Source organism: Myxocyprinus asiaticus, chromosome 7 (genome assembly GCF_019703515.2).
Source record: "Myxocyprinus asiaticus isolate MX2 ecotype Aquarium Trade chromosome 7, UBuf_Myxa_2, whole genome shotgun sequence".
Lineage (NCBI taxonomy): Eukaryota > Metazoa > Chordata > Actinopteri > Cypriniformes > Catostomidae > Myxocyprinus > Myxocyprinus asiaticus.
Window position 1 is genome coordinate 46,698,244 of NC_059350.1, and position 27,344 is coordinate 46,725,587.

The following is a 27,344-nucleotide window of genomic DNA, read 5'->3' on the forward strand; positions in this document are numbered from 1 at the left end:
GTCCCTGCATGGGATTTTCATTTTAAACATGAATTAAAATGCTGCTGTTTATTACTGTATTTTGAACTAATTTATAGAAAAACAGGATGTTTTTCTAGCTGTTTTTAGTTGTATTAAGTGTTAATGTATTTTTTCAAGTTTAATGCTGTCACCTATTTATGATTTGATTAAATTATAAATTAAAAAGATATACCCCTTTTTATTTGTAATTATTATTGCTTTCAATATAGTTGACTACTTTTTGTTAATATGTTGTAGTTTAACTAAGTACATTTTTTAAATGGTAGCTTGACTGTAGTTTCACTCATTTTAAATTAAAGAGTAGCTTCAATAACACTGTGTTGTTTGTCCATCTGGATCTTATCTGATGTGAAGGTTGTCAACGGGGCGTTGGAGAGGTTTGCGGTCTAAGAGCTTCCGTTTCACTGAGGGCGTTTGCTTTTAAATTCTGGTCAAATCACAAATGTAACTGCTGGTTAAAAGGCTTAATATTTTATGGGACATTTGATCTATTGGGCGTTTAGTCACTCACACATTATTGTGATTGTTAAATAATGTTAAGTCAACCTTAATTTGACCCCATTTACGTTCTGGTCTTATTTTGAATGATTCATTGGTGCGTATGCTATTCCAACAGAAAAAAACATGTTTGTCTTTGTAATCTTTTATCAATATGTTATTTTCTCCAGCTCTGAAATGACTTTCCTTTTTTGGGAGCTCAGCCATTTATGTCTGATTTCAGAAAGTGTCTTTTTGTTCATTTGTGCAGTCAAATAGTTTTATGTGCATTTTGCGGGTGATTCCACATGTCCACCCTTTGGCTAAAATGTGCAATAGAAATTCACAACAGAATGGTTACTGAGGTCGTCAGTCCCTAATATTGTGCCTAAAATCTCCTTTGTGTTCAGTTTGAAGTCTATTTATTTTTGGCTTTATTTGCCTTTCTTGCATGTTAAAATTCATGGTCTTATTTGCTTGGAACAAACTCCCACTTTCAGTAAAGTCTCCTCATTTTCGCAATACTTTTCACAAGATTGAGCACTCTTGTCCTTGTGAGCAAACAGCAGCATTCGTCAGATCCTGTGCATCCCATTAGATGTAAAAAAAAAAAAAAAAAAAAAAAAAATGATAATCAAAAGCGTCCTGAAAAGCTCTTTCAGCACGCTGTATGAATGGAGCATTGTGAAACTGTCTGTACTGAGCACAGTCTGTGCCGTCTGCTGCCAAACCTTCCAAAGCTGCAAAGGCTGCCAAGTGTTTCCAAGTGATGGTATTCGGATCTTTATAAAGGGCGTTTAGTGCAGGCGAGTTTATCCTTTCTCTACAGGCTGGACTTTGTCTGGTGGGCCACTTGAAAAGGTGGCAGATATTTGGCAACTAAAAGTCGATAAATGCAGTTCTGTGAGCTGTCATTATTTGCCATCAGCGTCCAATCAGAGATAAGCTCATGTGAATGGAAAATGCAAACTGCTTTTTACCTTCAACATGGCATATCTCTACAGTCTTAGAAAATTGTTCTATTCTTTTTCACGTGTACATGAGAGTTTCACTGTGGGTATTTCACTACAAAGCAAGGTAACATTTCCAGGGATGGATGTAGTTTGTATGTAGTTTAAATACTTAAAGAGAGATTTGAAGTGTTTCTAGTGGTTGCTATTCTGTTTACTTGCTAGTGCGTTTCTAGGTGGTTGCTAGAATGCTGACAGGTCAGTCAATTTATCGGTCAGTCAGTTATTAGGTTGGTCTGTCAGCCAGTTAGTTGATCATTCAGTGAGTCTGCTAGTTTTGCAATCAGTCAGTTCGTTGGTCAGTCAGTCAGTTAGTTGGCCAGTCAGTTGGTAAGTTGGTCAGTCAGTCAGCTAGTTTTGTCAGTCAGTCAGCTAGTTTTGTCAGTCAGTCAGCTAGTTGGTCTGTCAGTCAGTTAGTTGGTTAGTCGGTCAGTCAGTTAGTTGGTTAGTCGGTCAGTCAGTTAGTTGGTTAGTTAGTCAGTGAGTCTGTTAGTTTTAGTTAGTCAGTCAGTTAGTTGTCAGTCAGTCACTGTGTCGGTTAGTAGGTTAATCAGTCAGTTAGTTTAGTTAGTCTGTCAGTTAGTTTGTTAGTCAGTGAGTCAGTTAGTTTTAGTCAGTCAGTCAGTCAGTGAGTTTAGTCGAACAATTAGTCAGTCAGTTAGTTGTCAGTTAATCAGTGAGTTAGGTCAGTTAATCAGTGAGTCATTCATTTAGTCAGTTAGTCAGTCAGTTAGTTGTCAGTGAGTTGTTTAATTGGTCAGTTAGTTTAGTTGGTCTGCCATTTAGTTTGTTAGTCTGTGAGTCTGTCTGTTAGTCAGTCAGTGAGATTAGTCTGAGTTTATTCGGTTAGTTGGTCAATTAGTCAGTCAATCAGTTAGTTGATTAGTCAGTCAATTAGTTCAGTTAGTCAGCCGGTTAGTTGGTTAGTCAGTCACTGAGTCTGTCATTTAGTCAGTCAGTTATTTTTAGTCAGTCAGTCAGTTAGTTGTCAGTCAGTCAGTGAGTCGTTTAGTTGGTTAGTCTGTCAGTTAGTTGGTTATTCAGTCAGTGAGTCAGTCAGTTAGTCAGTTCATTTTAGGTAGTCTCAGTCAGTCAGTCGGTTAGTCAGTCAGTCTGTCTGTTAGTTGGTTAGTTTAGACTATAAACACGATTCACAATTACAAAATTTAACCACAACAGTTGCAATCCAGTGCAAGAGTTCAGTAGTATTGTATGTGTGCAGTATGACGTACATGCACTGAAAACTACTTTGATCATGAAACATCAGGATTTGGTGTGTAATTTGTTGCCCTTTAGTACTGACCTTTCTAGAATATCTGAGGTTAGTTTTGGGGACTTCTAAAGCAATGAACTGTGATGCCTCTGTGATATTTAGCTGCTGGGAAAAAGATTTAACAAAAATCTGAATCGAATGTTATCAATTCTTCTCTCTCTACCGATGAATAGTTTCATTATCTAAACTCTCCAGGCAAAGCATTGAGAATTGTGTGTCTTTCTGTGAGTTCTCATGGTGAATATGGAAGTCTGTTGCTGTAGTCAGATCTTCCCGTTCAAGCTGAGCAGAATTTCAATGAGATCTCATATGACTCCCGCTGACTGGAATTCTGCTCTGCAAGATTAATAGCTGAATTATGATTTATATTCATTTAGAGCTTTATTGTTTTCTTAAGAAAGGAATAATTTGCCTTTCTGCAAGTCTCTATTGTGCATTTTCGTTGCTGGAATGTGCACTATGACTCAGTGTTGGAGAATGTAACTGCCTGGCCAAACGAACTAGTAGTTCTGGTTTAGTGCCTATTTGACCCTTCACTAAACTCCGCCCCATTGGTTGCTGTTGATAATGTATGAGAATGTATACCTTGAATGCACTTTAAGTAAGTCGCTTTGGATAAAAGCGTCTGCCAAATGTGTAAATGATAAGCTTTACTGATCATCCCATAGGAATAATTTGGAGATTTCTGTGAACAGCTTGATTTGCAGTAAACATTATATGGATATTATTATTATTATTAAATAGGCTGAAAGGAAATGTGACATTGGAAAGCATTTTATCTGCAGTTTATCTTTTTTTTTTTTTTTTTAATCCCCTTTTTCTCCCAATTTGGAATACCTAATTCCCACTACTTAGTAGGTCCTCGTGGTGGCGCGGTTACTCACCTCAATCCGGGTGGCAGAGGACAAGTCTCAGTTGCCTTCGCTTCTGAGACCTTCAGTCCGCGCATCTTATCACGTGGCTCGTTGTGCACGACACCGCGGAGACTCACAGCATGTGGAGGCTCATGCTACTCTCCGTGATCCACGCACAATTTACCACGCACCCCATTGAGAGCGAGAACCACTAATCGCGACCACGAGGAGGTTACCCCATGTGACTCTACCCTCCCTAGCAACCGGGCCAATTTGGTTGCTTAGGAGACCTGGCTGGAATCACTCAGCACACCCTGGATTCAAACTCACAACTCCAGGGGTGGTAGTCAGCGTCAATACTCACTGAACTACCCAGGCCCCATCTGCAGTTTATTTTTAAACTGATAACAAAGTAACATGTATTTGATAATTTCTGTAAAATTCATTTATTTATTAATTATATTTTACTTGAACATCCATGACAAGATCCCACCCTAAAATGAACCTTCCTCTTGTGAGGTCTGTTATTATTCCAAACTATATACTATAGTAGCTAAACATGTTCTATTGTATTGTGCTATAAATACCATATTCAATGGAGTCACCTCAGACAAAGGATGAAGCTCACCAGCTGTTGAAATAAGCAGATTTCCTGTGCTGGACAGTGTAGATTTTGGATCAATTGTAAGATCACACTGATTGAGTTTCAGCAATCCCTTGTCTAGCCTGATAACACTTTGAATTTTAATTACATTGCTGATGCATTTAATTGTGTGAGCGAATCATAAGGCAGAGCTTTGAACACAGCGTTTGGCTTCTGAATCAAAACATCTGGATCTAATAACAGTAACACATAGAAGTGCAGAAAGGGAGGGACGCAGCTACTGTAGTGCATCTACCGCTGGTGACCAGTGCAGTGTGAAAGATGTTAAATTCACTTTTTTTTTCTTGGTTCCCATAATGCCTTTTTTCTCTTTGACCTCTGCTTTTACTGACATTGTCAGCAATATCAGGTAAACCGCAGTGAGGACTCTCTTTAGCCGTGCATGTTAAGGCTAGGGTCATTGTTGCTCAGAATTAAAGTAGATGTACAGTGCTGATTACGAAATTTGCATCGCTCACACTGTGCACGAGATGTACCAGAACATTAAACCCTAAGTATGTACTTCCCAGATTCTACAGGTATTTCTCTGAGATGTCCGTTTTAGATCTTTTCATCTGAAAAGCATCACAATCTAATTAGATCTTAGATCTTAAAAAGATCAGATTTGCAAACATTCTAAATCCTAAATGTCTCAAAGACATCTGCTGAATGTCTTATTGACATCCGATAGGAAACGTCTAGTAGACGTAATGCAAATGAGCAAACAACCTAAAAAATACGTCTTCCTTGTGTAAACACACATCAAACAGACGTCTGTGTGATGTACGTGTGCTATTAGGGTTTTGCCCTTAGGGTCAAGGATCAAAGTAGGTGGAAGGTAACTGCTGTAAATGTGTAAAAGTGATGCTGGTGTATTCAGATATGTTTGTCCACAGGTACAAAAAAAAAAAAAAAAAAGCATTTGCCTTCGCTCATTGTTAATTTTAGTTTTGGCTGCTTCAGTATTTTGTTTCTGTTGAATGCGTGACTTAAATCCCTTTTAGTCTATGAATGTTTTCCGTTTCCATACCCCATAGCTCTTTTCTGAGCTTGTGTTTCAAAGCAAACATCTCATGCTCTGAAGAGATTTCTCTGCTCACGAGTCCAGCTGTTTACTCTAGGGGTCAGATTCTCAGCGACCCTTTAATGACCTGGTCAGTTCTCTCTCCCACATCATATCACCAGCGGTTTGGTCACCATGCAGCCCATGACTTAATCACACGCTAGCAAACTTGGAGCTCCTCAGCCAGTTGGCGGTGCCAGCGGTTGGTGTTGGCAACAGACGGAGGGTGCGAGATTTGGCAACTCTCCTAGCTCCCTTGTGGCTCCATGGCTCTTCTAGCCTTCTGCTTGTACCACATGGAAACAGCTGGTACCCGGTGGGCTTGGAGACCGCTGTGCGGTGGGCCACAGCTGCTATGAACAGGGGAATGAGAGATGCTCTTGGGAGAAACTGGAAAACTGGCCTCAATGGACCCCTCAAAATTTGTGGGAATTTTTCAGCTAGCGTACTTTTTGTGGTTTGTTTTGTAGTTGCAACTGGGTTTGTAGATTAAACTTTCTGCCTTCTGTTCCATTTGTACCTTCTTATAACAAGTCCAGGTCACATTTTTATCACACTTTATCACTGTTCTTCAACAACAATACACAATACGCATACAAACTTGCCGCATGTTCGCCACTGATCATTTTCACATGCAAATTGTCCATTGTTGCCTCTGGCAAACATTTGCGGCGAATCACAAGCTCCTTTGCATGTGATTATAATGAATGGCAAATTTGTGGCAAGTTTGTGGCTAGTTTGCCAAATTCCACCAAGATTGTCATTTTCATGCCCTTAACATTGAAAGTTGACTAAACTTGTAAATACTACTTTTAAGACTGCAAATAACAGGGGTTCGAGCCATTTATCCCAGTTCTGAGCATCTTCGTGCACGAACTTACGAATCATATTCTTTAAGGTCTTATTAAAAGTTTGAACAAGCCGTCAGTTTGTGGATGGTACACGCTTGTCTGAATCGATTTAATACCCAATAATTTGTACAGCTCGTGTAGTGTACGTGACATAAAAGCCATGCTCTGATCAGTGAGGATTTCTTTCAGAATCCCCACTCGGGAGGTAATTTTGAAGAGTGCCTCTGTAACACTACGTGCTGAAATATTGTGCAGCAGCACTGCTTCCGGATATCACATTGCGTAATCCACCAGGACTAACGCAAAGCGATGCCCGCATGCTGTCCGTTCTAATGGCCTGAGGAGGTCCATGCCAATTCATTCAAAAGGAACCTCGATCAATGGAAGGGGGCACAATGGTGTTTTTGGAGAGGCCGGCAGATTCACCAGCTGACATTCACGGTATGCCGCACACCACCGGCGAACATCCCCGTGAATGCCCGGCCAATAGAAATGGGCCATGAGATGGCTTAGTGTTTTCCCCTGTCCCAAGTGACCTGCCATCGGATTATGATGAGCCACCTGGAATAACATTTCCCGACGGTTCTTTGGTATCAACAACTGGGTTGTATTTTCATTTATCTTGAGTGTCCTTTGTCACTCTATACAACCAATCTTTTATAACTGAAAAATATGGATATGTGAGTGCGATGCCCGGCTGAAGACAATGACCATCAATCACTTTCACTTGGTCAAACGTGCGCTTCAGGGTTTCGTCTCGTGACTGCTCTAGTGGGAAATCCCCTACCGGGAATTCCCTAAGGGCGGGGGAGAATGACATCTCCCCTTCCCCAGCGTCAGCCTGACGTGGAGCAGCCACAGCCTGCCCAGGCCATGCCTCCCCAGCAAGCACTTCGCACATCCCACACCAATTTACTTTCTCACAGGACCCATCCACACACAACCCCTTCAATGAAGATCGAAAAGCCGGCCGATTAGTTCCCAAAATTAGCTGATGGTGGACTAACCACCACCTCAATATTATGCTTTTGTCCCCAGGATATTACCGTGACGGTCACTATAGGATAATCATGAATATCCCCGTGCACACCTCGCCTTCACCCGATTATTTGCCTCCAATGCCCCGTTTTGAACCAAGCATTGATGAATGGAGGTTTGATTACAACCTGAATCCACCAAGGCTTGGTATGTACCCCCCGCCCACACTCGTCGCAGTGGACTCCTTCACCTGGGATAAAGAGAGGGGAGAGACAGGGGAGGAGACATTAGAGGGGGGAATGGCGTGGGGCATGCTGGCCCCTGGATACACTGCCAGATGGTCTTCCACCAGCTGGATCGCTTCGTCCAGCAATGCCGGTCGGTGGCACTAGACCCACTCGGCCGTCCCCTTCGGCAACTGGGAGACGAACTGCTCCAGCACCACCAGGTTGATTGCATCCTCGGCGTCGCTGTCCTCCTTGGCCAGCACCCACTGCCGGTAGGTGTCACGGAGCTGCTGGGCAAAGGCAAATGGGCGGCCGACCTCGCTCAGCGTTAAGGAGCGGAAAATCTGGTGGTGTTCTTCTAGCCGAGTTTCTTATCGTGATTTTCTGTCATGTGCTGAAATTTAATAATGAAGGGAAATGTAGTTTTGTTTTCATTATTTTGCGCAATTCTGTCACCTTATTAGCAAAATTAAATGCATAATATTTTCTGACAAGCTTTATTTATTAATAATTCACAAAAAGTAAATTGCAGTCAACATTCACAATTAAAATGTAATTATGATCAATACCAAATTAGTTTCCATTTTTCTTAACATGCCCCCAGTTCAAAGTTGAGTTGTGGTGGTGTTCATGTGTGCTAATCTCGTTAACACTACTACAAGACAGCATTTTAAGTTTTTTAGTGATCGTCTTTTGCATTTTCTTTTTCCACGACGCGCCATCAATCTGATAATAATGGGAAATATAGTTTGGTTTTTGTGATATTGCGCAGTCTTGTAAAAAATTTATAGTATTTACTGGAGAGCTTTATCTCTATTCTTTATCAACAAAACAATACTGCGTACAAACAGTTTTAATTATGATCAGTACCAATTCGTTTTTAAAATTATTCTTTAATAGTCACGCCCCAACTCTGAAAGTTGAGGGTTAAAGAAAATCCCACTTATTTTTTTTATTTTTTTTTTCATGAGTGCTAATCTCTTGAGTACTCCTTTAAGGCTCCAAACCTCAGTTAGGCTATACCATTTTGCACTTTTCTGAGCTCTCTCATCAACATCATCGCGGAACATGCATTAAAACGATCCTTTCATGTCGTCCTGAGAGACTATTATTCACTAGGAGTGGCTAGCCTAGCATTACTATAAACATGCACACAACTCTGCTACGCTTGAAGAACTAAGGAACGCAGATATATCGTCTCATTTATCTTAGAAGAGTGTGTCTGTGGGAGATGTACAGTAGTGGAAGTTCTCCATATGTTAAATGAAAGTCTATTTCCACTCGAATACTGCTAGTTTTAACCTCAGGTTGTCCTTCATGTGCCTGATTTAACATGTTTTTTACTGGACGCGAGTTGGCAGACAGTGGACATTTTTGTTGGCAGGTCATGTGATGAAGTCGAGATTATGAAGGCACTGAGGAGAGGGCAACGGAATGTTTTCTCAGGTTGTCCAAGGTTAACCTCTTCCTGTATTTTGCTCATTGTAAAAGAATTAGACCTCCATCATTTCCTGAAATTTGAAGTAATCTGTTAATCTCACTATCTCAAGGAAAATCTGTCTACATTGATTGCACTTTTGACCTTAAATTAGTTTTGGAGAGGTGCTCAGTTTTCAATGTTTCTTTTATGTTATAACACATTACTCATTGTATTGTATACCTTGAAGGGTGGCAGTGTTTTGAGTGGCCTTCTTGGGTGTTTTCTTTTACCACTTTCTTCTACCATGCTGACGGGACTGTAAAGTCAGCTGTGCTGCACATGTTGATGTCTTTCTTCCTCTTATGTTTGTGTTGGATGCTTTTACAGTGAGGTCATAGGTCATCTGGGCCGAGCGTCTTGTTAAAACTGTTGTGAAATGGATGGCCATTTAGGAGCATGTTTATTTGCAGACAAGCAGTTGGCTTTAGTGTTTGCCTACAGTGTTTGCAGACACAGTTTATCATAATTATAAATTTCAATGAAGCCTTTCATCCCTACCACAGTGTAAACAGAAGCCAAGGTTAAAGCACAAGTCTGCAACATGCAAAGTACTGCTTTTGCTGTGTTTATATATGTGCAAGTAAGAATAACGAAGGCAAATAGAGCACAACAGTGAAATTTATTTTTAACGATAATGCATCGTCTTTTAAGACAGACCCAACATGAGCTGAGGTTATTAAGTGATATGCTTTAGAAACCACAAGTCAGTGTGATTTCAACTTCATTTAACCCTCCTTTTCTCATTCAGGTAATTTTTGACCCATATTGAAAACCATTAAAAATTCATAAATTCTTTATTATGGTCCAGCGGCACTAAAGATTCCCCTTAATGAAAATCTGTTATATTGTGGTCCCAAAAGGTATAATGATAGGGGGAAAATGCTACATTCTTAATTAGAGGTCGTCCGATACTGGATTTTGCTAGTACCGATAGCTAGTGGTGGGATAGGCCAATAACCAATTAATTGGCCAATAGTTTTTAAAACCGATTTATAATGTCACAAAAAACATTCATTCTTTACTATGGTGGGCAAAGGCAAAGAGTTCAAAATGAATAAAATCCCAGATACACTTTTTGTTCAACCAAAATCCCAATAATAACTAGAAAAAAGATTTTGTGCATAGCGCAGGACTTTTAAGTATAAACAAGCCCGATACACACTGGGGACTCTTATTTTGAAATGACAAAATTATGAAAAAAATATCAGCAATTATCGACATAGATTTTTTTGAGTTTACCGATTAATCGGTAAAACTGATATATCGGTCTCTCTCTATTCTTAATATTAATGGAGTAAGAGCATTTTAAAAGATTAAAAAATATATAATAATAATTGGAGAAAAAAGTTTGAAAACTTGCAAACATTAGCTAAGGATGTCTCAATTTATCTTTCCTTTTTTTTTTTTTTTTTTTGGATGATCTTGACAGTCACAACGTTCGGTTCCATTACCAAAAACTGTGCAGTATTTATAACATATTCTTTACCTGTCCCAGGTCAAAAGTGATCCTAAGACAAAAGGAGGGTTAAAAATGCTTAGTAGCCAAATTCACAGGGAAGAACTACACTACCCATAATCCTTAAGAGAGATCCACCAATCAGAGAAGTCGCAGTTACTATGAAAACTAAATTCAGTGACTGTAGGTCACAAATTTTATATTCAAATGTTCTGTTTCATGTCAAGTGATCTTAATGAGCAATTTCTTCTCTTTCCACAGCAACGTGCTCCTGGTAAGGCTCTGTTTGACCTTGTGTGCTCTCACCTGAATCTCATCGAAGGCGATTACTTTGGCTTAGAGTTCCAAGACAACCGCAAAATGACTGTAAGCAAAACTTCACTTTTAATTTTTATTTTAATGGAATTAACATGAAATTAAATTTTTGTTTTTGTTTCATATGACTCTCTTCTCAGGTCTGGTTGGATCTGCTGAAGCCAATTCTAAAGCAAATCAGACGTACGTATCTGATCAGCATCAATATAAATTCATATACTGTATATGGCCGTCGGAAAACTACGATATAACAGGATGTCAACATATTTCACATTCTTTCTCTGCAGGGCCCAAGAATACAATCCTACGATTTGTGGTGAAGTTTTTCCCTCCTGATCACACTCAGCTTTTGGAGGAGCTGACTAGGTATGATTGTGTTCTTGTAATAAAGACATGTACTGACTTCATTGTAATGTATTCATTATATCTTTTTGAGAACAGCAACATTTTGATTCCTGGCATGCCTTTCTATATAAATTACAGTTAGATGTATTTATTTGGTTTGGTTGTAATGTAGTCATTGCTCTCTCAATCATTTTTATATAAATATTATACATCTCTTGTAGAAAAGTGAATTAAGTGCCCTTTAAATCATGACAAAGACAGGTTGTAATGGTCCCCAACAGATTGCATATTTATGACCAAAATGCATTTTATAATTGATGAGCATAAAGCATTTAACAACATGTTCCCGCAGTCTTTCCTGACTGAATCAGTTGGCGATATATCAAATATTTGTTATATATTTGCGATGGTTTTCTGGTGATAAAAATTGCTTGTGATTTAGTCATAAATTTTGTCGACGATATAAAAGTGCTTTTTATTTTTTCCATTAAGTTTCCAGATGACTGTCATTAGAATAATTTTATGATTTTTCTTGTCTTGCAACTCACGAGTATTAGATTCATAAGACAGATACGTTTTAATAGCGTCTCTGATTTTAACTTAAAACGCAAAAACTGTTAGAATTAAGTTTGATTAATTTCTGTGGATCAGTTTAAACTTTCAGTTTCAATGAATTAATTCAAAACTCTTGTTGAAATTATTTGTGTCTTCATTTAAAATGTTCACGAAAGTCTCAGAGTGGTGTTTTTCATGTATTAAAATATATTTATTAAAATAAATATAGGTAAAAATTGCTGTTTATTATTATGTATTTTTATGTTGGTGTGTATATTTTGTGAAAAAAACACTGTGGAAACAAGCCAAACAAAATGTACTGTATATATCTCCAATGTAATTTCTGTCTATAACATTTATCTGCTATTTTACATTTTTTGAAAAACATACTTTTTCAAACTAGTCCTAGACCGTTTGTCCGATTTGCATGAAATTTGGAATACATCATCTAAAGAAAAAAGTGATCAAAAGAATTTTGATTTGTCTAAGCACTTCAAAGTTACAAGCCAATAACATTTTCTTGTAAACACGAAGTCCAAGCTTAACGAAACTTGGTAAACATTGACGTGTAGACATTTTGAGGATGTGAGCCAAATTGTGTCCAAGTCTGCCCATAGGGGGCGCAGTAATCATTACTCTGCAACCATTTCATCAAGGAAGTTGGAACTTGAACTGCTGCTTCTTTGGTTCAAATGCAAACATATCTTTAAAATATTGATTCGACACAACAAAAATGGCCACCAGCAGCCAATCAGTTTTCAGCACTTAATAACTCAAATAGCGAATGGACAATGGTCATAAATTAACCCTTAACTTTTCTACCTTTTTTTTACTCGTCTTTGACCATTTGTCTGATTTGCATGAAATTTGGTATGGATCATCTACAGAGCCCCCTGAGAAAAATTCTTCAAAAGAATTTCGATTTGTTAAATCGTTCAGAAGATTAAACCAATTAATTTTTGGGTGTGGCCCATAGTGTCTAATTGGCCTGTATGTGTGAGTGCAATATTGAAACTTAACTAAACTTAGAACACATGGACAACAAAGCATTATGAAGTTACATACCAAATCTCATAAATGGTAGATGCTAGGGGGCGCTATAACTGTGATCAAAGCAGTTGAAATTTGACGGCAAGATTTATTCTGGGACATCTTCTCTTCACATGTGCTTGGACCTTAAAATAGCTTTTTTTTGGCTTTGTTTTTAACTAGATTTTTACTTATTGTTTTACTTTATGTTTTAAACCTTTCCAGTCTACTTTGCAACAATGGCTGTTTGGTTGAAATTATGGTTACTCTCTTATTGAAAATAAAATCACTCCTGTAAGCCATTTCAGAGCAAGATAAATATCATGTATACTGAATATTGTCAAAAGACTGAAAATAAAATATTGAGGGATAATTTTGTAGCTATATTGCCCAGCCCTAGTTGTAATGTACCTCCCCTTTAGAAAATAAATGTCTTTGACGTTTAAATCATGATACTGCCTTTATTTACTCTAAACACACTGTAATGGCCAAACTACATTTTGATATTCTGTGGCTGTTTGTGTTGACATGCTGTTGCCTGACAAGAGCATAATAAATTTGAACTCGCACTCATGCAGGGTTTCCTGACAGAATGACTTGTGTGGCAAACCACATTTCCCTGTTGGTTTATTCAAGTCCAGACTCATTCAAAAGAAAACGAAAAAGCACAGAGTGAGAAGTCAGACACCTTCCTTTTTTGGGTCTCCATTGAATTTTTACCATCAAGGCGACTCTGTATTTTTGCGTGACTTTCAGTAGCTGTTGGCAGTAGCGAAATAACTTTTTATTCTTCCTTAGATGGCATGTATTACATTTCTGCCAAACCTAAAATGCTTCGTCCGAGAACATTCGTAATGTCTCTTTAAATTGCTTCAAGCTGTAAAATCTGTTTGACGGATAATGTAAATATAGCTGAAATCTTTTTCAGTACATTTTGAAAATCAACTCAAACCCACTGAGTGAGGTGAGTGAGGATTGTTTTGGTTGAGTAAATGTGTCTGGCATGAGAACAGATAACAGATGGACACACTGAGAGAGAAACATTGCCAAACTCCATTAGAACATCCATGTATCTCTCCTCTTTATAGTTCACTGATGCTGTGAGTGTCAGGAGAAGATACTTTAAAAACACGACTGAAGTTTGAGTTACAAGCTAGCTTTGGTCTTCCCTTCCTCTCAGCATGATGACTGTGGAAATATTTGTCTATAATAAATAATGTCTATAAAACAATTTAAAAAATAGCTATTTATCATAAACAACTGGAAAATCATGGAAATTCATTGGGCAAAAGTTGTGGGAACCCTGGTGTTTAGTTGAAGGGAAAAATCCATCCTGGTTTAATAGTTTTTGTGCTCTAATGTTCTGTGGTTAATGAGTGTGTGCTGATAATTCAGTCAATTAGCATCTGTCACTTTATATTGATTAACTCTGTCATTTCAATTTAGTGTCTCTTCTTAATTGCACTAATGATGTCCCACTCTCTTTCGACAGGTACCTGTTTGCCCTGCAGATAAAACATGACCTGGCAAGTGGACGCTTGACCTGCAATGACAGCAGCGCCGCCCTGCTGGTGTCTCATATAGTGCAGTGTAAGAGCCTCTTCATGTGGATGTACACCACACAGACACAAACGGTCTAATAGATTCTACTTAATAGATTATTTAATATGAAACTATACCATTTTGGTCAAAATACCACAGTTACTGTTACTACTTTAAAATCGTGATACCTTTTACCTTTATTTTGGCGCATAGCACAGTGTTATCTCTTATGCTGGTCAGTGTGGTTTATAATGTCAGGGCTGTCTCGACTTCCTCTTTAGCACTTTAAACTCACTAAGAATCAAATGGATTGCTTTAGTTTTGTGGTCTGACCCGTGTTAACGAGGGAAGCCAGGCTGACGCGCGTGCTCCAGTAGGCCAGAGCAGAGCAGAGCAGAGCAGAGCAGACCATTGGTGCGAGTAGTTCTGTGATGGCTCGCGCCACACTCCCATGAAAACCAGGCTTGCACTGTGCAAATGCTTGTTTCAGATGAGCAGCATATTTAGCACGTATAAAGCGCTGAACATGAGATGATTACCATTAAATTTGCCTCGACAGTCCTGAATTTCGCCTTGGCAACCATCAAAAATGTTCCTTGGAAGGAAGAAGATTCCTTGTATTGCCATTGCCATCTGAGCACAGCTGCGACCCACCAGTTGAGAAACACTGATTTAAACGACACGCATATTGAGTAGATAGAGCAGATTATCAGTGTTGTCCCTCATATGAAACATGTTCAGATCATTTAAAACAAGCTTTGACTCCATATCACAACATCACAGACTGGTTAGTTGCTATGGAAACCACTCGCACTGAGGTAGATGCGGACTAGTGTAGAATCAGTAATAGAATCAAGAGACTCTGACCAGCGGTACAAACCAAAGGGAGATGGAAACCAGTTACTTTGGGTTAAGCTGTTATCAGAGCCATCCATAGAATACACTTATATGTTCAATATTGTGTATTTTAAAAAGAATGGTTAAATGAGCCATGGTTATAAAACAGCTGATTTGCCTCAATAAAATGTATTGTGATTGTTAATAGTTGTAATTCATTATATTAGTGGTCTTAAACTACTATCTACTTAAGCATTTGATACAATGTACTTATTATGTACACTGATGAGACAAAACGTTATGACCACCTGCCTAATATGCTATTTGTCCTCTGCGTGCTGCCAAAACCGCACCGACCCGCCGAAGCATGGACTCTACAAGACCTCTGAAGGTGTCCTGTGGTGTCTGGCACCAAGACATTAGCAGCAGATCCTTCAAGTCCTGTAAGTTACAAGGTGGAGCTGCTGTGGATCAGACTTGTTGGTTCAGCACATCCCACAGATGCATAATCGGATTGAGATCTGGGGAATTTGGAGGCCAGGGAAACACCTTGAACTCTTCATCATGTTCTTCAAACCATTCCCGAACAATGTGTGCAGTGTGGCAGGGTGCATTATCCTGCTGAAAGAGGCCACTGCCATCAGGGAATACCATTGCTAGTGAAGGGGTGTACCTGGTCTGCAATGATGTTTAGGTAGGTGGCACGTGTCAAATTGAAGTCCACACGAATGGTCGGACCCAGGGTTTCCCAGCAGAACACTGCCCAGAGCATCACATTCCCTCCACCGGCTTGTTATCTTCCCACAGTGCATCCTGGTGCCATCACTTCCCCAGGTGCACGGCGCACACGTACACGGCCGTCCACATTACGTAAAAGAAACGGGACTCATCGGACCAGTCGTCCTTCTTCCACTGCTCCAAGATCCAGTTCTGATGCCCGCCTGCCCATTGTAGGCACTTTCTACGGTGGACAGAGGTTATCATGGGCATTCTGACCGGTCTGCGGCTTTCCGGTTTGTGGTTTGTCCCTCCTCGGACCACTGTCGGTAGGTACTCACCACTGCTGATCAGGAGCACCCCACAAGCCTTGCCGTTTCAGAGATGCTCTGACCCAGTCAACTGTCCATAACAATCTGGCCCTTTTCAAAGTCGCTCAGGTCTTTACTCCTGCCCATTTCTCTTGCATTCAACACTTTTGATAACTAGATCAGATCGTTCGCTTACCATCTAATCTATCCAGACATTTACATGTGGCCTTGTTAGGAGATGATCAACGTTATTCGCTTCAACTGTGAGTGGTCATAATGTTTTGGCTCAGCACTGTACATATGTGTTGTTGCATTTTGCTTAGATTTAAAGAACCTGCACTTAATTACATCTGTAGTTACACTGTTAACCTTACCCCTAATCCTAACCCTACCTGTACCTCGACCTCAGTAGCAGCAAGTGTGAATCATGTGAGAATTCTGCAGAACATCATGTAGTTACACACATAAATACATTTTGTTTGTATTTGAATGTAAGAACATAGTAGTTAAACACACCTAATGTAAAGTGGGACCAGTCATTTATTTGATATTGGTGTCTTGGCCTCTACTGGCTTATTGCTTCATTATAAATTATGTACATGTGCATATATAATTGTGCGTGTTTCTATGGTGACAGCTGAGATTGGAGATTTTGATGAGGTGCAATGTAAACAACATCTACTCAACAACAAATACATTCCTGATCAGGACACGCTGATGGACAAGATAATGGAATATCATCGCAAACACGGGTGAATTTAAACTGTTACGTCTTAGTCATTAGGTTTAAAATATGCTTGGATTATAGATTTATATTTAAAGACAAGCTGAAATAAAATGTAATATCTTGTGTGTGCATAGTAGTATGCATTTACATTTTGCATTTTCAATTGTCTTGTCAGTTACATTTTCATTATTTTTCACTTTGTGACTGTTCGTTTTAGTATCGTTGTGTTATTTTATGAACACAGGGGTCAAACACCTGCTGAATCAGACTACCAGCTCTTGGAGATTGCCCGAAAACTGGAGATGTATGGAGTGCGTCTTCACCCTGCTAAAGACCGAGAAGGAACTAAACTCAGCCTCGCTGTGGCTCACTCTGGTGTGCTGGTCTTTCAGGTAAGGTAAACCTTAACGTTTTTTTTTTTTTTAAACAAAGAAGCATGAAATTGAATGTGTTACCCTTCATGCCCAGATAAAGTTTAAGTTGAAATATGATGTTTTTCTTGGAGCAAAACATATGATTTTTGTCTGTTCTTCGTTAACATTGTGATTTCCCCCCCTACAAACCTTAAAAAAATCTAGGGTTCTCACAAACTTTCTGCAAACTTGCTGAACTTTTCCCACTCATTATTTTCACATACATATGAGCTTGCATTTAGCCGCAAATGTTTGCCCAGAGTTTGCATTTCTTAACCAGTAGTGATGAACCTGCAGCAAACCTTTGGCGACAATGAAGACTTTGCCACAAAGCTCATTTCTATGTGAAAATAATGAGTGCCGAATTTGCGGCAAGTTTGCAACATAAAGCACGTTGGTCACTCTGTTATGAATTGTCCTTAAATGCACTTTTATGTCTACTTTTAAAGGGACACACCAAAATAAATGCTTTTAACTGGTCTAAAGTTCGCAAGCTGAGTTTCAAGAGGAAACGCTTTCTCATAAAACTACGTCCTGACTTAAACGTAAGTCTTTTTTTCCCATTATGGTTCAAGTATTAATAATGGTTATCTGATTGGTGTATTGAGTCAGCATTTTTGGCTAGGTGTCTGTGTGTTCCAGTTCTCTATTAGAATATAAATAGAGAAAAAACGATTTTGTTTTTTTCTAGCAGAGTAACTGTCAGGACACTCTTGAGTTCATGATGGGCAGCAGGGACTGCTGTAAGGTCTTCTGGAAGATCTGTGTGGAGTATCACGCCTTTTTCCGCCTCTTTGAGGAACCCAAACCTAAACCCAAACCGGTGCTCTTCACTAGGGGTTCCTCCTTCAGATTCAGGTAACAAATTGTGCATATGGTGCATTACGTAGTGTAGAACCCAAATGTTGTCTTTTGCAGTGCCCCAAACGTCTTCAGATCACTGGTGAAAATGCTTCTATTTTACATTATTTTCTCATTTCCATTACAAATTCTATTATCAGTATAATGATTTGTATTTTCAGAATTTCGTACTGTTTTATCTGCTCCTCTCTTTATTTCTAAACCTATCATGTGTGATCTTTTGTCTCATTAGTGGCCGCACACAAAGGCAGGTCATTGATTATGTAAAGGACTCTGAATTCAAAAAGGTTCCATTTGAAAGGTGAGATTCTTTCGTTGACCTTTGCTTAAATGTCATTACCTTTCTGTGCCATTTCATTTCAATACAGAGCAGTCACGTCATACACAAATGAGTATTAAATTCAGTTATCTTTCCTAAGAACCCTTGTAGAGATAAATCGCATTATCCTTTTATAAACACCATGCCCAATTTACATTTTACCACTTCACGATTCTCTTATCTGAATGATAACCAGATATAATTTATCCATATTCCATTCACACCTGGCCAAATAATTATGGCTGCATCCTGCTTTTCTTGCATTGCATGCAAATCTAGGGCAGTATAGTTTTCCAGTGACAGTCTTTTAGACATTCTGAATTATGGTGAGAATAACTGGTTTCTGTTCACATAAAATTATTTGGGTCCGAGGAACAATTGTGTCTTCAACGTAAGCACCACTGAGAATACAGCAACTGTGTACACAGTAACAACTCAGGAGAAGACGCCAGTTTCACTGTGTTATAGCAGGATGTGCCTCTTTGGATTTACCATCAAAACTATACATGCACAAAACATTACTTGGGTTTGTCTGCGAATGCATTGAATGTGCAAAGATGAAGAATGTGTACATTTGTCTGCCGCTGGCCTGCTTATGTGTTGCTAGAGATGTGAAGAATGCGAGCTGCCCTCTGAAGGCAATTTATTTGGAGAGAAGCAGGTATGACAAATGCATTATACCATAATAATTGTGACCGGGAGAATGCAAAGACTCCAGATATACGTATGTCATCAATAGCAGTTATTTTCAGTGATTTAGGACGATTGCATTCATATCAGTGAACCATACCACATGAACCGTGCCCAAGACCGCCTTTTCAAGCGGACTCTGGTACAGTTCCCGGGTGCACACCAGAGTTCGGAAAACTAGTGTGAAAGCACCCTTATTCTTTTTGTCATTTGTTCTTTTTTTTTTTTTTTTTAGGATTTTTCCATTATTGGACAGCAATTCGATCAGCCAAAATGCATGAAGTGGATAAGTGGAAATAAGGCCACAGATTTTTATCTCATGAGAGTTTCGTTTAATGTCTTTATGCTAATCTTTTCACATCTTCTGTCCTCAGAAAACACAGTAAAATCCAATCCAACAGTGGTCTTTCTCCATTGCCACCCAAGTATTGTTCTGAGGGTCAGGGAGAGGTGAGTATAATCCAACTATGTATACAAACACAATACACTGTCAAAAATATAAGATTCTCAAGGCACCATTTGGGGTCCCTCAGCTACCTCCAGAAACCCTTCTAGTTCTCTGGGAAACATACTATTAGGTCCTGCAAGAACGCTAAATAACTTGAAGGACTGTCAATGGTTTTTTTAAGTAACCTCTTCATAAGATAAAGGTGTTGAGGCCTGAAATATATCTTAAAGCACCTTGAGTACTTAAATAGATATTTTAGACTCTTTTAAAGGGCGTCTGGAGGATCTCCAGAAGGCTCTTCCATTGTGGAAGCTGAGGAATCCCAAGTGGTGCCTTGAGTATCTTAATTTTAATAGTGTAGGAATGTACTAAAATTTCCTACACAATGCACACTTTAAGACCGTGTCAAGGTTGGTCAGTTCATCTTTCTCTTCCTTTTCCATTCTTCTTTGGGTATTCTTCATGTTGCAGAGGAATACCAGTGCTTCAGGACATGTAGCGGACTCACCTCTTGGGCGCACCCAAGTGACTGTTGAAAACTTGGCTCTCCAGGATTACACTGGGGACCTAACCTTACAGACCAATGGATGCCGAAACGGGACCCCTGATGAGGCTGATACTCGAGCAAAGCCATCGCCATCTAAACAGCAAGCCGAGCATCTGAGCACAGGTCTAGCATCGCATGCTACCAAGGGTAGCAGTTCCTCGATCCCTTACATCGACTGCAGTGACATAGATAGCGAATATGATTTGGTCAAAGGCCGCATTACCAGGTTACACTCGCACACACATGACAGTGATGAGGTTGAGCCAGTCAGTCGTAAAATGGGCAATAATAATGGTTACGGAAAAGTTCAACAAAATGGACAAGTGACAAGCAAGTCTAGATTTAGGGATTCTCATTTGACCAGCCATCGTTTGGGTCAGAGTTCTGAAACCTTCAATGGTAGTCAGTTGTCTAATGGGTCATTTTGTGGTAACGGCTCACCATGTGCACTTCCCTTAAGCAGCACCTTGTTGGATGAATTGTTTCAGGGTATGGACAGACGTGGCCCTGTGTCACCACCTGGTCATGATGTAGGTTCTAGGAGTGCAAACTGTAGCCCAGTGTTGAGCAGTTTTTACAAAACCAGCTCAATGAACAAAGCAGAATCGATTGGCTCTACTTGGCGTCACCAGTGGGATGAAGGCAGCCATCCCCTTACAAATGGCAGATCTGGGTACAAACCTCAGCATTACGGAAGCTACTCCCCAATCGTCAACCGATCACCACACTTGCAGAAACTCCAAAACGGTATGCGTAACCGTTCCGACACTGATCCGATGATTCTGAGCCAATTAAGTTCAACCCCTGCTCATGAATCACGACCGGTGGTCTCGAGGGCTGAACGTATGGCAGCCCTTGAGCACCGTGTGGCTGCTAATGGGCTTGCAGTCACAAGTCAGGCTCGATCCAACATAATCCAGCAACTTTATGGAAGCAGACTGAGTGCTAATGACCACAGTAGTCCAGTTCATGTGACAGATGGTTCTACTAGTAGTGGAACTGAGTCTAGTGATACCGAATCAGATGCAGGCAGCAACTCTTACAGTCAGCCCTTAGTCTATGGCAACCCTGTGGCGGCCAATTCCTCCCCTTTGCCTCAGAGCAAGTTCTCATTTGGCAGCCTCCAAATTGATGATGAGGGCCAAGGGGGAGAAGATGGCTATGGTTATCCCATCAAAGATAAAAAAGGGGCACATTTGTTCAATTGCTAGAGAGGACGAAGTGTGCTCATTGTTGTTTGTTTACTATACACCCATTTTTGCCATTTGGATGACCCAGTCAAGATGCTCAAAGGTGTGTTGTGTAGTTTCTGTACCACTAGCAAACCGGTCATTATTTTTGTATTCTGTTTTGGTGCCGCTAGTAGTGCAGAAATCACACACTGCACCTTTATGCTATTTTTGACAAATCTGGAGTGTTAGAAGACAGTGTTTTGCCTGAAATATATACTTTTAATATTTTACATTTTCTGAATTCTAAACTATTTAAGGGCGCTTACATTGACAGCAATTAAATAATTGGATGTCGCCAAGTCATTGTGCAGTTGAGTTCAAGTAGCCGTTTCCATTCGAGCAGCTGTATCAGAAGGAGGATCATGTGAGCTCCAATGTCTGCACTTTTGCTGCACATTTGCATAAATTTGAACTCTGCTTAACTTGGTGGCATCGGCAATGGTTTCTGGCACCCATGTTACCTGAAATCGCCGACTTTCATTGAAAATAAGTGATTTTGTTTTGTCACTTCAAATGGCTGTTGGTGTGAGCACCCTTGTACTCTTAGAATGAGATTAACCAAGATCTTCAGATTAACAAGGGAACTGAAAGTCCTACCACACAGTGCCATGTTTGTAAATGTGATTGCTGTTAGGGAGTGAACGCTAATAGTATTGCTAATGTATAATTTGACCTATATTGCTGTTGACCACATGACCACTAAGTAGTCATTAAATTTGGCCAAAAGTGTGATACTGTGAAATATTACTTTACTGTCATTTTTGTAGCAACAAAAATATAGCAAAAGATGCTATGCTTTGACTGTCTGTAAATACAATAAGCATACCTTTCTTTTGCCATAGTATTGGCTAATGTCATGCTTTTTGTAATAGTAGTAGTGATAAAATAGTGGTGATATGACCACAGATGTTCAAGATTTTGAGGTTTTATGTGGTACTGTTGTGTGGCATTGTTAACACACATACTTGTCTGTGTTAACGTGTAGTTTTTGAGGGTTTAGATGGAGGCTTACATGTTGTGGAAGCCAGGTTATGTAGTTTATAATTCCAACTTGTTTTTTGGTGATAAGCGGGGCTTCGAATTGCTAACTTTTGTCTAAACCTGAACTAAGTTTGTGTTGTTGTAAAGTACAATACTGACTGGCTGTGTGGTATATTAGGTAAATTACGGTCTTCCTTTGCTTCATCATGAGATTTTGTGGACATAAAGAAAGATAAAAGTTAACTTAATGGTATTGAAATTATACATTTCAGAGCTCCGATTGTTAGCTTGGTGAAGCCAATTTGGAATATAAATCTTATGTTTCAGCAGTTAATGAGCTTTTTTATTTGTGTGGCATTTCAAAGATTTTAATTCAACCATGATGCATTAATGCTAGCTATGTTTAGCAGAATGTATCAATCCTTTTAAAAAAAATAAAATAAATTTAAGATGTCATTTTGTTTTGCTTCGCTGCTTAATTTCCTTCTTCTAAATCTCTGGCAGTCCTCATCAATGTCATCTGTCTGCAGTGCATTTGCAATGCTGGATGTACACCTGATAAAAAATATATTAACCTGTGCTCAGGTTGCATTGCTTACAAGACCTTTTCTGCCCAATGTCAACACTGTTCAACCAGCATGTATCTCTGGAATGCCTCACCTTGTCTTTTTCCTCTCTCCTGGAAGCATGTCAACCTGACCTTGTCTCGGCATTTTGCAGCCCTGTCCTCTTCACATATGTTAAAGACTTTTGCATTGAGAAGGGACCCTTTAAAGGCAGTGGTCTTGAAAAGTGGACATAGTTGTTGATGCTTTGGACAGACTGAGAGTAAGAAATGAGTTTGGAGACTCCGTATGTGAAGTTTAGAAAAGGTTACAAAGGTTTTCAAGAGCAGTCCTCAAAATGTCCTTATGTTCGATTTTATATTTTATCACTAAATCTGATAGTTTCTGCATTTTTGCACTCAAAATTTCATTATTTTTTTTTTTTACTTACTTTACTACGTTACTTTAGGCCAGAAACACACTCCACACAAGGACGCAAACGTGGACACGAATGCTTGACTAACACACTCCAAGCGTGTGGTCACGATTCACATATTTTGACGTACATTCTTGTGTAACTATGGTGGTAAAAAGCCTTCATACTCGAGGGGCAATAGTTACCTTCAAATGTCTGTGCGATTTAAACGGGATGTGTTTTTATTCAGATAGCTAGCTATGAACATGTCACAGGTTTAACTTGCTCATTAAGATTCTTTTCAAACTGTCTGCCATGACAGTACTTTTTCCTGAAAGAGAAAATTACCTTGGAAGTAGTTTGCGCTAATGCTAAATGCTAATACTAAATGCGACATACTTCTGTTGTGTTATGAATTGCATAATTTTGGAATGCAAAATTATACACATCTTTCGCCCCTAAGTTTTGCAATATCAGTCAATCGTAAATTGGTTTAATTGGTATTAATAATAATAATTAACATTTTCTAGAATTACTTTTTGAAGAAGTTATCAGTTTTACTTTTTTCTGTTGGGAAATATTCCTTACTTTTGCATGGCAAGAATTAACGTCAGTGAAAAGTTTCGGAAAGTGTTCGCAAAGCCATTCGCAAGACCACTGCATTTTTTGGGTTTGTTACAACAATTGACGATATTTATAGTAAAGAGTTAGCTTATGCCACTGTTAAAATTAAATGTATATAATTCTCACCCACTCAGCATACCCAATTAACTGTAATTTATGATTGCCAGTGACCAAAGTAGAATTCTCACCTTTTTTATAATAGCTTTTTGTAAAGTACACTAAAATGTGATTTTATTTTTTAACTAGATTTTATTATGAAAAAAAGAAAGAAACTGTAGCAGTATTGAATGATTCAGTCTTTCAGCCTGTGATTTCCTCCTAATTTCTACTCAGTATGAAATGTACGTTTCTAGGGTATATGAAATGTTTCCGATATACTTGTGTTATATATTGTAACTGTACTTTCTTAAATACTCAGTGTAATCACTGTGGCACATATGCAAAACTACTAACCATAAGTGTATGTGTTTACAAACCGTCTGTTGTAGAGTGTACTTGACTAAATAACCAGGTAAGCAATGGAAAGGTCAAACCTGTTGTTTTTAGCAAAAAACGGGAGCCTTAGTGTACATTTGAACTATTCCTCCTTGTTGCAATACTATAGCACTTACAGTATATACAGAGAAAATCTAGCAAAAATCTCTAAATTGTTGCTTGTTTGGACAGCTGTTCACAAGTTGTGTATGATGCTTGTCTGTTGGTTTTTTTAATATTCCAAACCATTTTCCTCAGTAGTCGTCCTACATTTTTGGAACACTTTTTAACATTGTAAATTAATGTGTATTAGTAGCAATAAAAATTGGAACTTGTGAAGCAGGCTTCCAGACATTTACTTGGATGCCTGACATTGTCTCGTGGTCACCCCTAGATGTTAGAGACCCCCTCGTGTGTCTTGTTTTGTGGTAGAGTAGCTGTAGTTGTTCTAGTTGTTTGTGTTGCATGTTTGACGAAAGTTTGAAGACGTTCTTGCATGTTTGAATAAGTGCACCACCATAAGGCCTTTGCCACCAGCTTTGCGGCTCTTCCATCTTCCTCTATAATGGATGCATTGTGGATCTTCAGTACATTTGAAATGTCCTGGTTCATGTCACATCCGATTCGTGCCACTGCATGGGACTCAAAACTTTGTTGGGCAAGTATGTTACTGTACTTGTGTAGTGAATGTGACGTTATAGATTTAGACATCTCCTAAACTGGAGATAAAACATGTTCCCCTCCCCATCAACCAAGGAATGTGTTAAATATATCTCGGTAGTGTCCTTAGGCTGAATTCCCAGACTGTGATAGAGTGACTCACTCATGTCTGGATTCTGATATTGTGCTGTCAGCCATAGTTCTTATCCGTGCACCATGTGTGTGACGTGCAAATTTAGTCTTTGGCAACTAGTATTAAGAATCAAGAACAATTTTTATACTACCTTGCTGAAAAGACCTTCATGCTGGTTAGTGCTGTTTGTCTAGATGTTGGACTCAGCTAGTGATGCTGGTTGACCTAGGAAGTCTTCTATTAAAGCTACTTAAGACGTCTGGTGGGCACACCATCATCCCATGATGGGGACAACATCCAGAATACAAAATATACTGGTGACCAGCTATACTAGTCTTTTCAGTAGGGTAGTCTTACAAGATTTACATTTTGTGTCATAGTACCCTGCTGAATAAAACATCTTGAACCAGACTAATGTGGTTTGCTGGTCTTATCTAGTTTCAGGGCCATCATCAGGACAACCAAGAATGTTGGCCCAGGCCCAGTTGGAGAGGTTGCCAAGCTGGTGCTTAGTTGGTTTAGCTGGTTGCCCAGCTGGTCTCTTAGCCCGACTAGCTGACAAGAGCCCAAAACTCTTCTAAACCCATCAAACCAGACCACCCCGACCAGTGGAAACCAGCTTGATGGCCATCTGAGTCCAGCAAACCACCTTTGGGTGGCCTTGAGATGTTTTCTTTCCAGCATGATATGGAATAATATTTGCCCATTAAGGACTAACAAATCCATTGTCATTCAATAAACCAAAGCTCTTTAGCATAACGTGCCTTTTCTCCTTTAGGTCCCGTTACCAGCAGCCCTCAACACACTGAGTCTCCGTCTGTAGCCAGGGTGATGGTAAATGGGCAGCAACAGACTCTCAGCCTTGGCCAAAGTCCAGATGGACGACAACCGTCTCCACTCACCAGCCCTTTACTGACAGACGCCGGCTTTGTCCGCACAGACGACGAGGACGAGGTTCGGAGGAAGGTTTGTCTTTTGGGGAGGGAGGGAGGGAAACTGCTGTGCTTTGCTGTGCTTTTTTCTTTTGAATAGTCTTGCATGCTAAACCTTTGAGTGAATACCTTGCAAATACGACTTGGTTTCCGGTAGACTGATAAAAAAAAAAAAAAAGCCTCTGTACCCTTACTTTCGGAGTTTACGTCAAACCAATTAATCTGATCAGCGCTTACAAGGGTGATTCTCACGAAACCTGTCAAGAAGATGTCCTAGTCCTATTTAATCTACGAATTAATGTTTTTGTACATTATATAGAAAATGAAGCTAAATTAAAGGACCGTTAAAATTTTTTTTATTGTGAAATTATTTTCACGACGGTTGCGCACATATTTATGATATTCTAATTACAGCAACAAGAAAAAAAATTATACTTCATAATTTAAATAATATATTTATACATCATAGTAGTACTCCTTGGTACTGCCTTTCATTATTGCTGACTAAGTTAAAAAGCATATTTTTTACAGTAATATACACTGCCTGGCCAAAAGAAAAGTCACATACTCTAATATTTCGTTGGACTGCTTTAGCTTTGATTACGGTGTGCATTCGTCATGGCAGTGTTTCGACAACCTTATGAAATGTCACAACATTTATTTCCATCAAGAGTTGCATTAATTTTTGGCCGAGATCTTGTATTGATGACGGGAGAGTCTAACCACTTCGTAAAGTCTTCTCCAGCACATCCCAAAGACTTTCAGTGGGGTTAAGGTCAGGACTCTGTGGTGGCCAAATTATGTGTGAAAATTATTCCTCATGCTCCCTGAACCACTCTTTCACAATTTGAGCCTGATGAATCTTGGCATTGTCATCCTGGATTATGCCTGTGCCGTCAGGGAAGAAAAAATCCATTGATGGGATAAACTGGTCATTCAGTACATTCAGGTAGTCAGCTGACTTGCTGAGCCTCGGCCTGACCAGTTGAAGCAACCCCAGATCATAACACTGCTTCCAGAGGCTTGTACATTGGGCACTATGCATGATGGGGGCATCGCTTCATGCACTTCCCTTCTTACCCTGACGCGCCCATCGCTTTGGAATAGGGTAAATCTGGACTCATCAGACCACATGACCTTTTTCCATTGCTCCACGGGTCCAATCTTTATGCTCCCTGGCAAATTGAAGTAGTTTTTTTCCAATTATCCTCACTAACAAGTGGCTATCTTGTGGCCACACAGCTGTTTTGTCCTAATCCTGTAAGTTCTCGTCGTATTGTGCGTGTGGAAATGCTCTTACTTTCACTATTAAACATAGCTGTGAGTTCTACTGTTGTTTTTTTACGATGTGACTTCAAC

General features: G+C 39.4%; 1 protein-coding gene across 2 annotated transcripts in view; it reads left to right on the plus strand.

The window, feature by feature from the left end:
- Positions 1–27,344, plus strand: part of LOC127443491 (FERM, ARHGEF and pleckstrin domain-containing protein 1-like) — a 102,868-nt gene that overhangs the window by 47,861 nt on the left and 27,663 nt on the right. The window contains exons 3-14 of one of the 2 annotated variants that reach the window (XM_051702159.1): positions 10,595–10,699; positions 10,789–10,831; positions 10,936–11,014; positions 14,070–14,167; positions 16,622–16,736; positions 16,956–17,103; positions 17,574–17,669; positions 17,816–17,982; positions 18,218–18,286; positions 19,369–19,444; positions 19,914–20,112; positions 25,832–26,019. In XM_051702159.1, coding sequence (XP_051558119.1) covers positions 10,595–10,699; positions 10,789–10,831; positions 10,936–11,014; positions 14,070–14,167; positions 16,622–16,736; positions 16,956–17,103; positions 17,574–17,669; positions 17,816–17,982; positions 18,218–18,286; positions 19,369–19,444; positions 19,914–20,112; positions 25,832–26,019 — 1,383 coding nt within the window. The remainder of the gene's footprint in view (positions 1–10,594; positions 10,700–10,788; positions 10,832–10,935; positions 11,015–14,069; positions 14,168–16,621; positions 16,737–16,955; positions 17,104–17,573; positions 17,670–17,815; positions 17,983–18,217; positions 18,287–19,368; positions 19,445–19,913; positions 20,113–25,831; positions 26,020–27,344) is intronic. The other variant, XM_051702160.1, reaches the window with a different exon arrangement.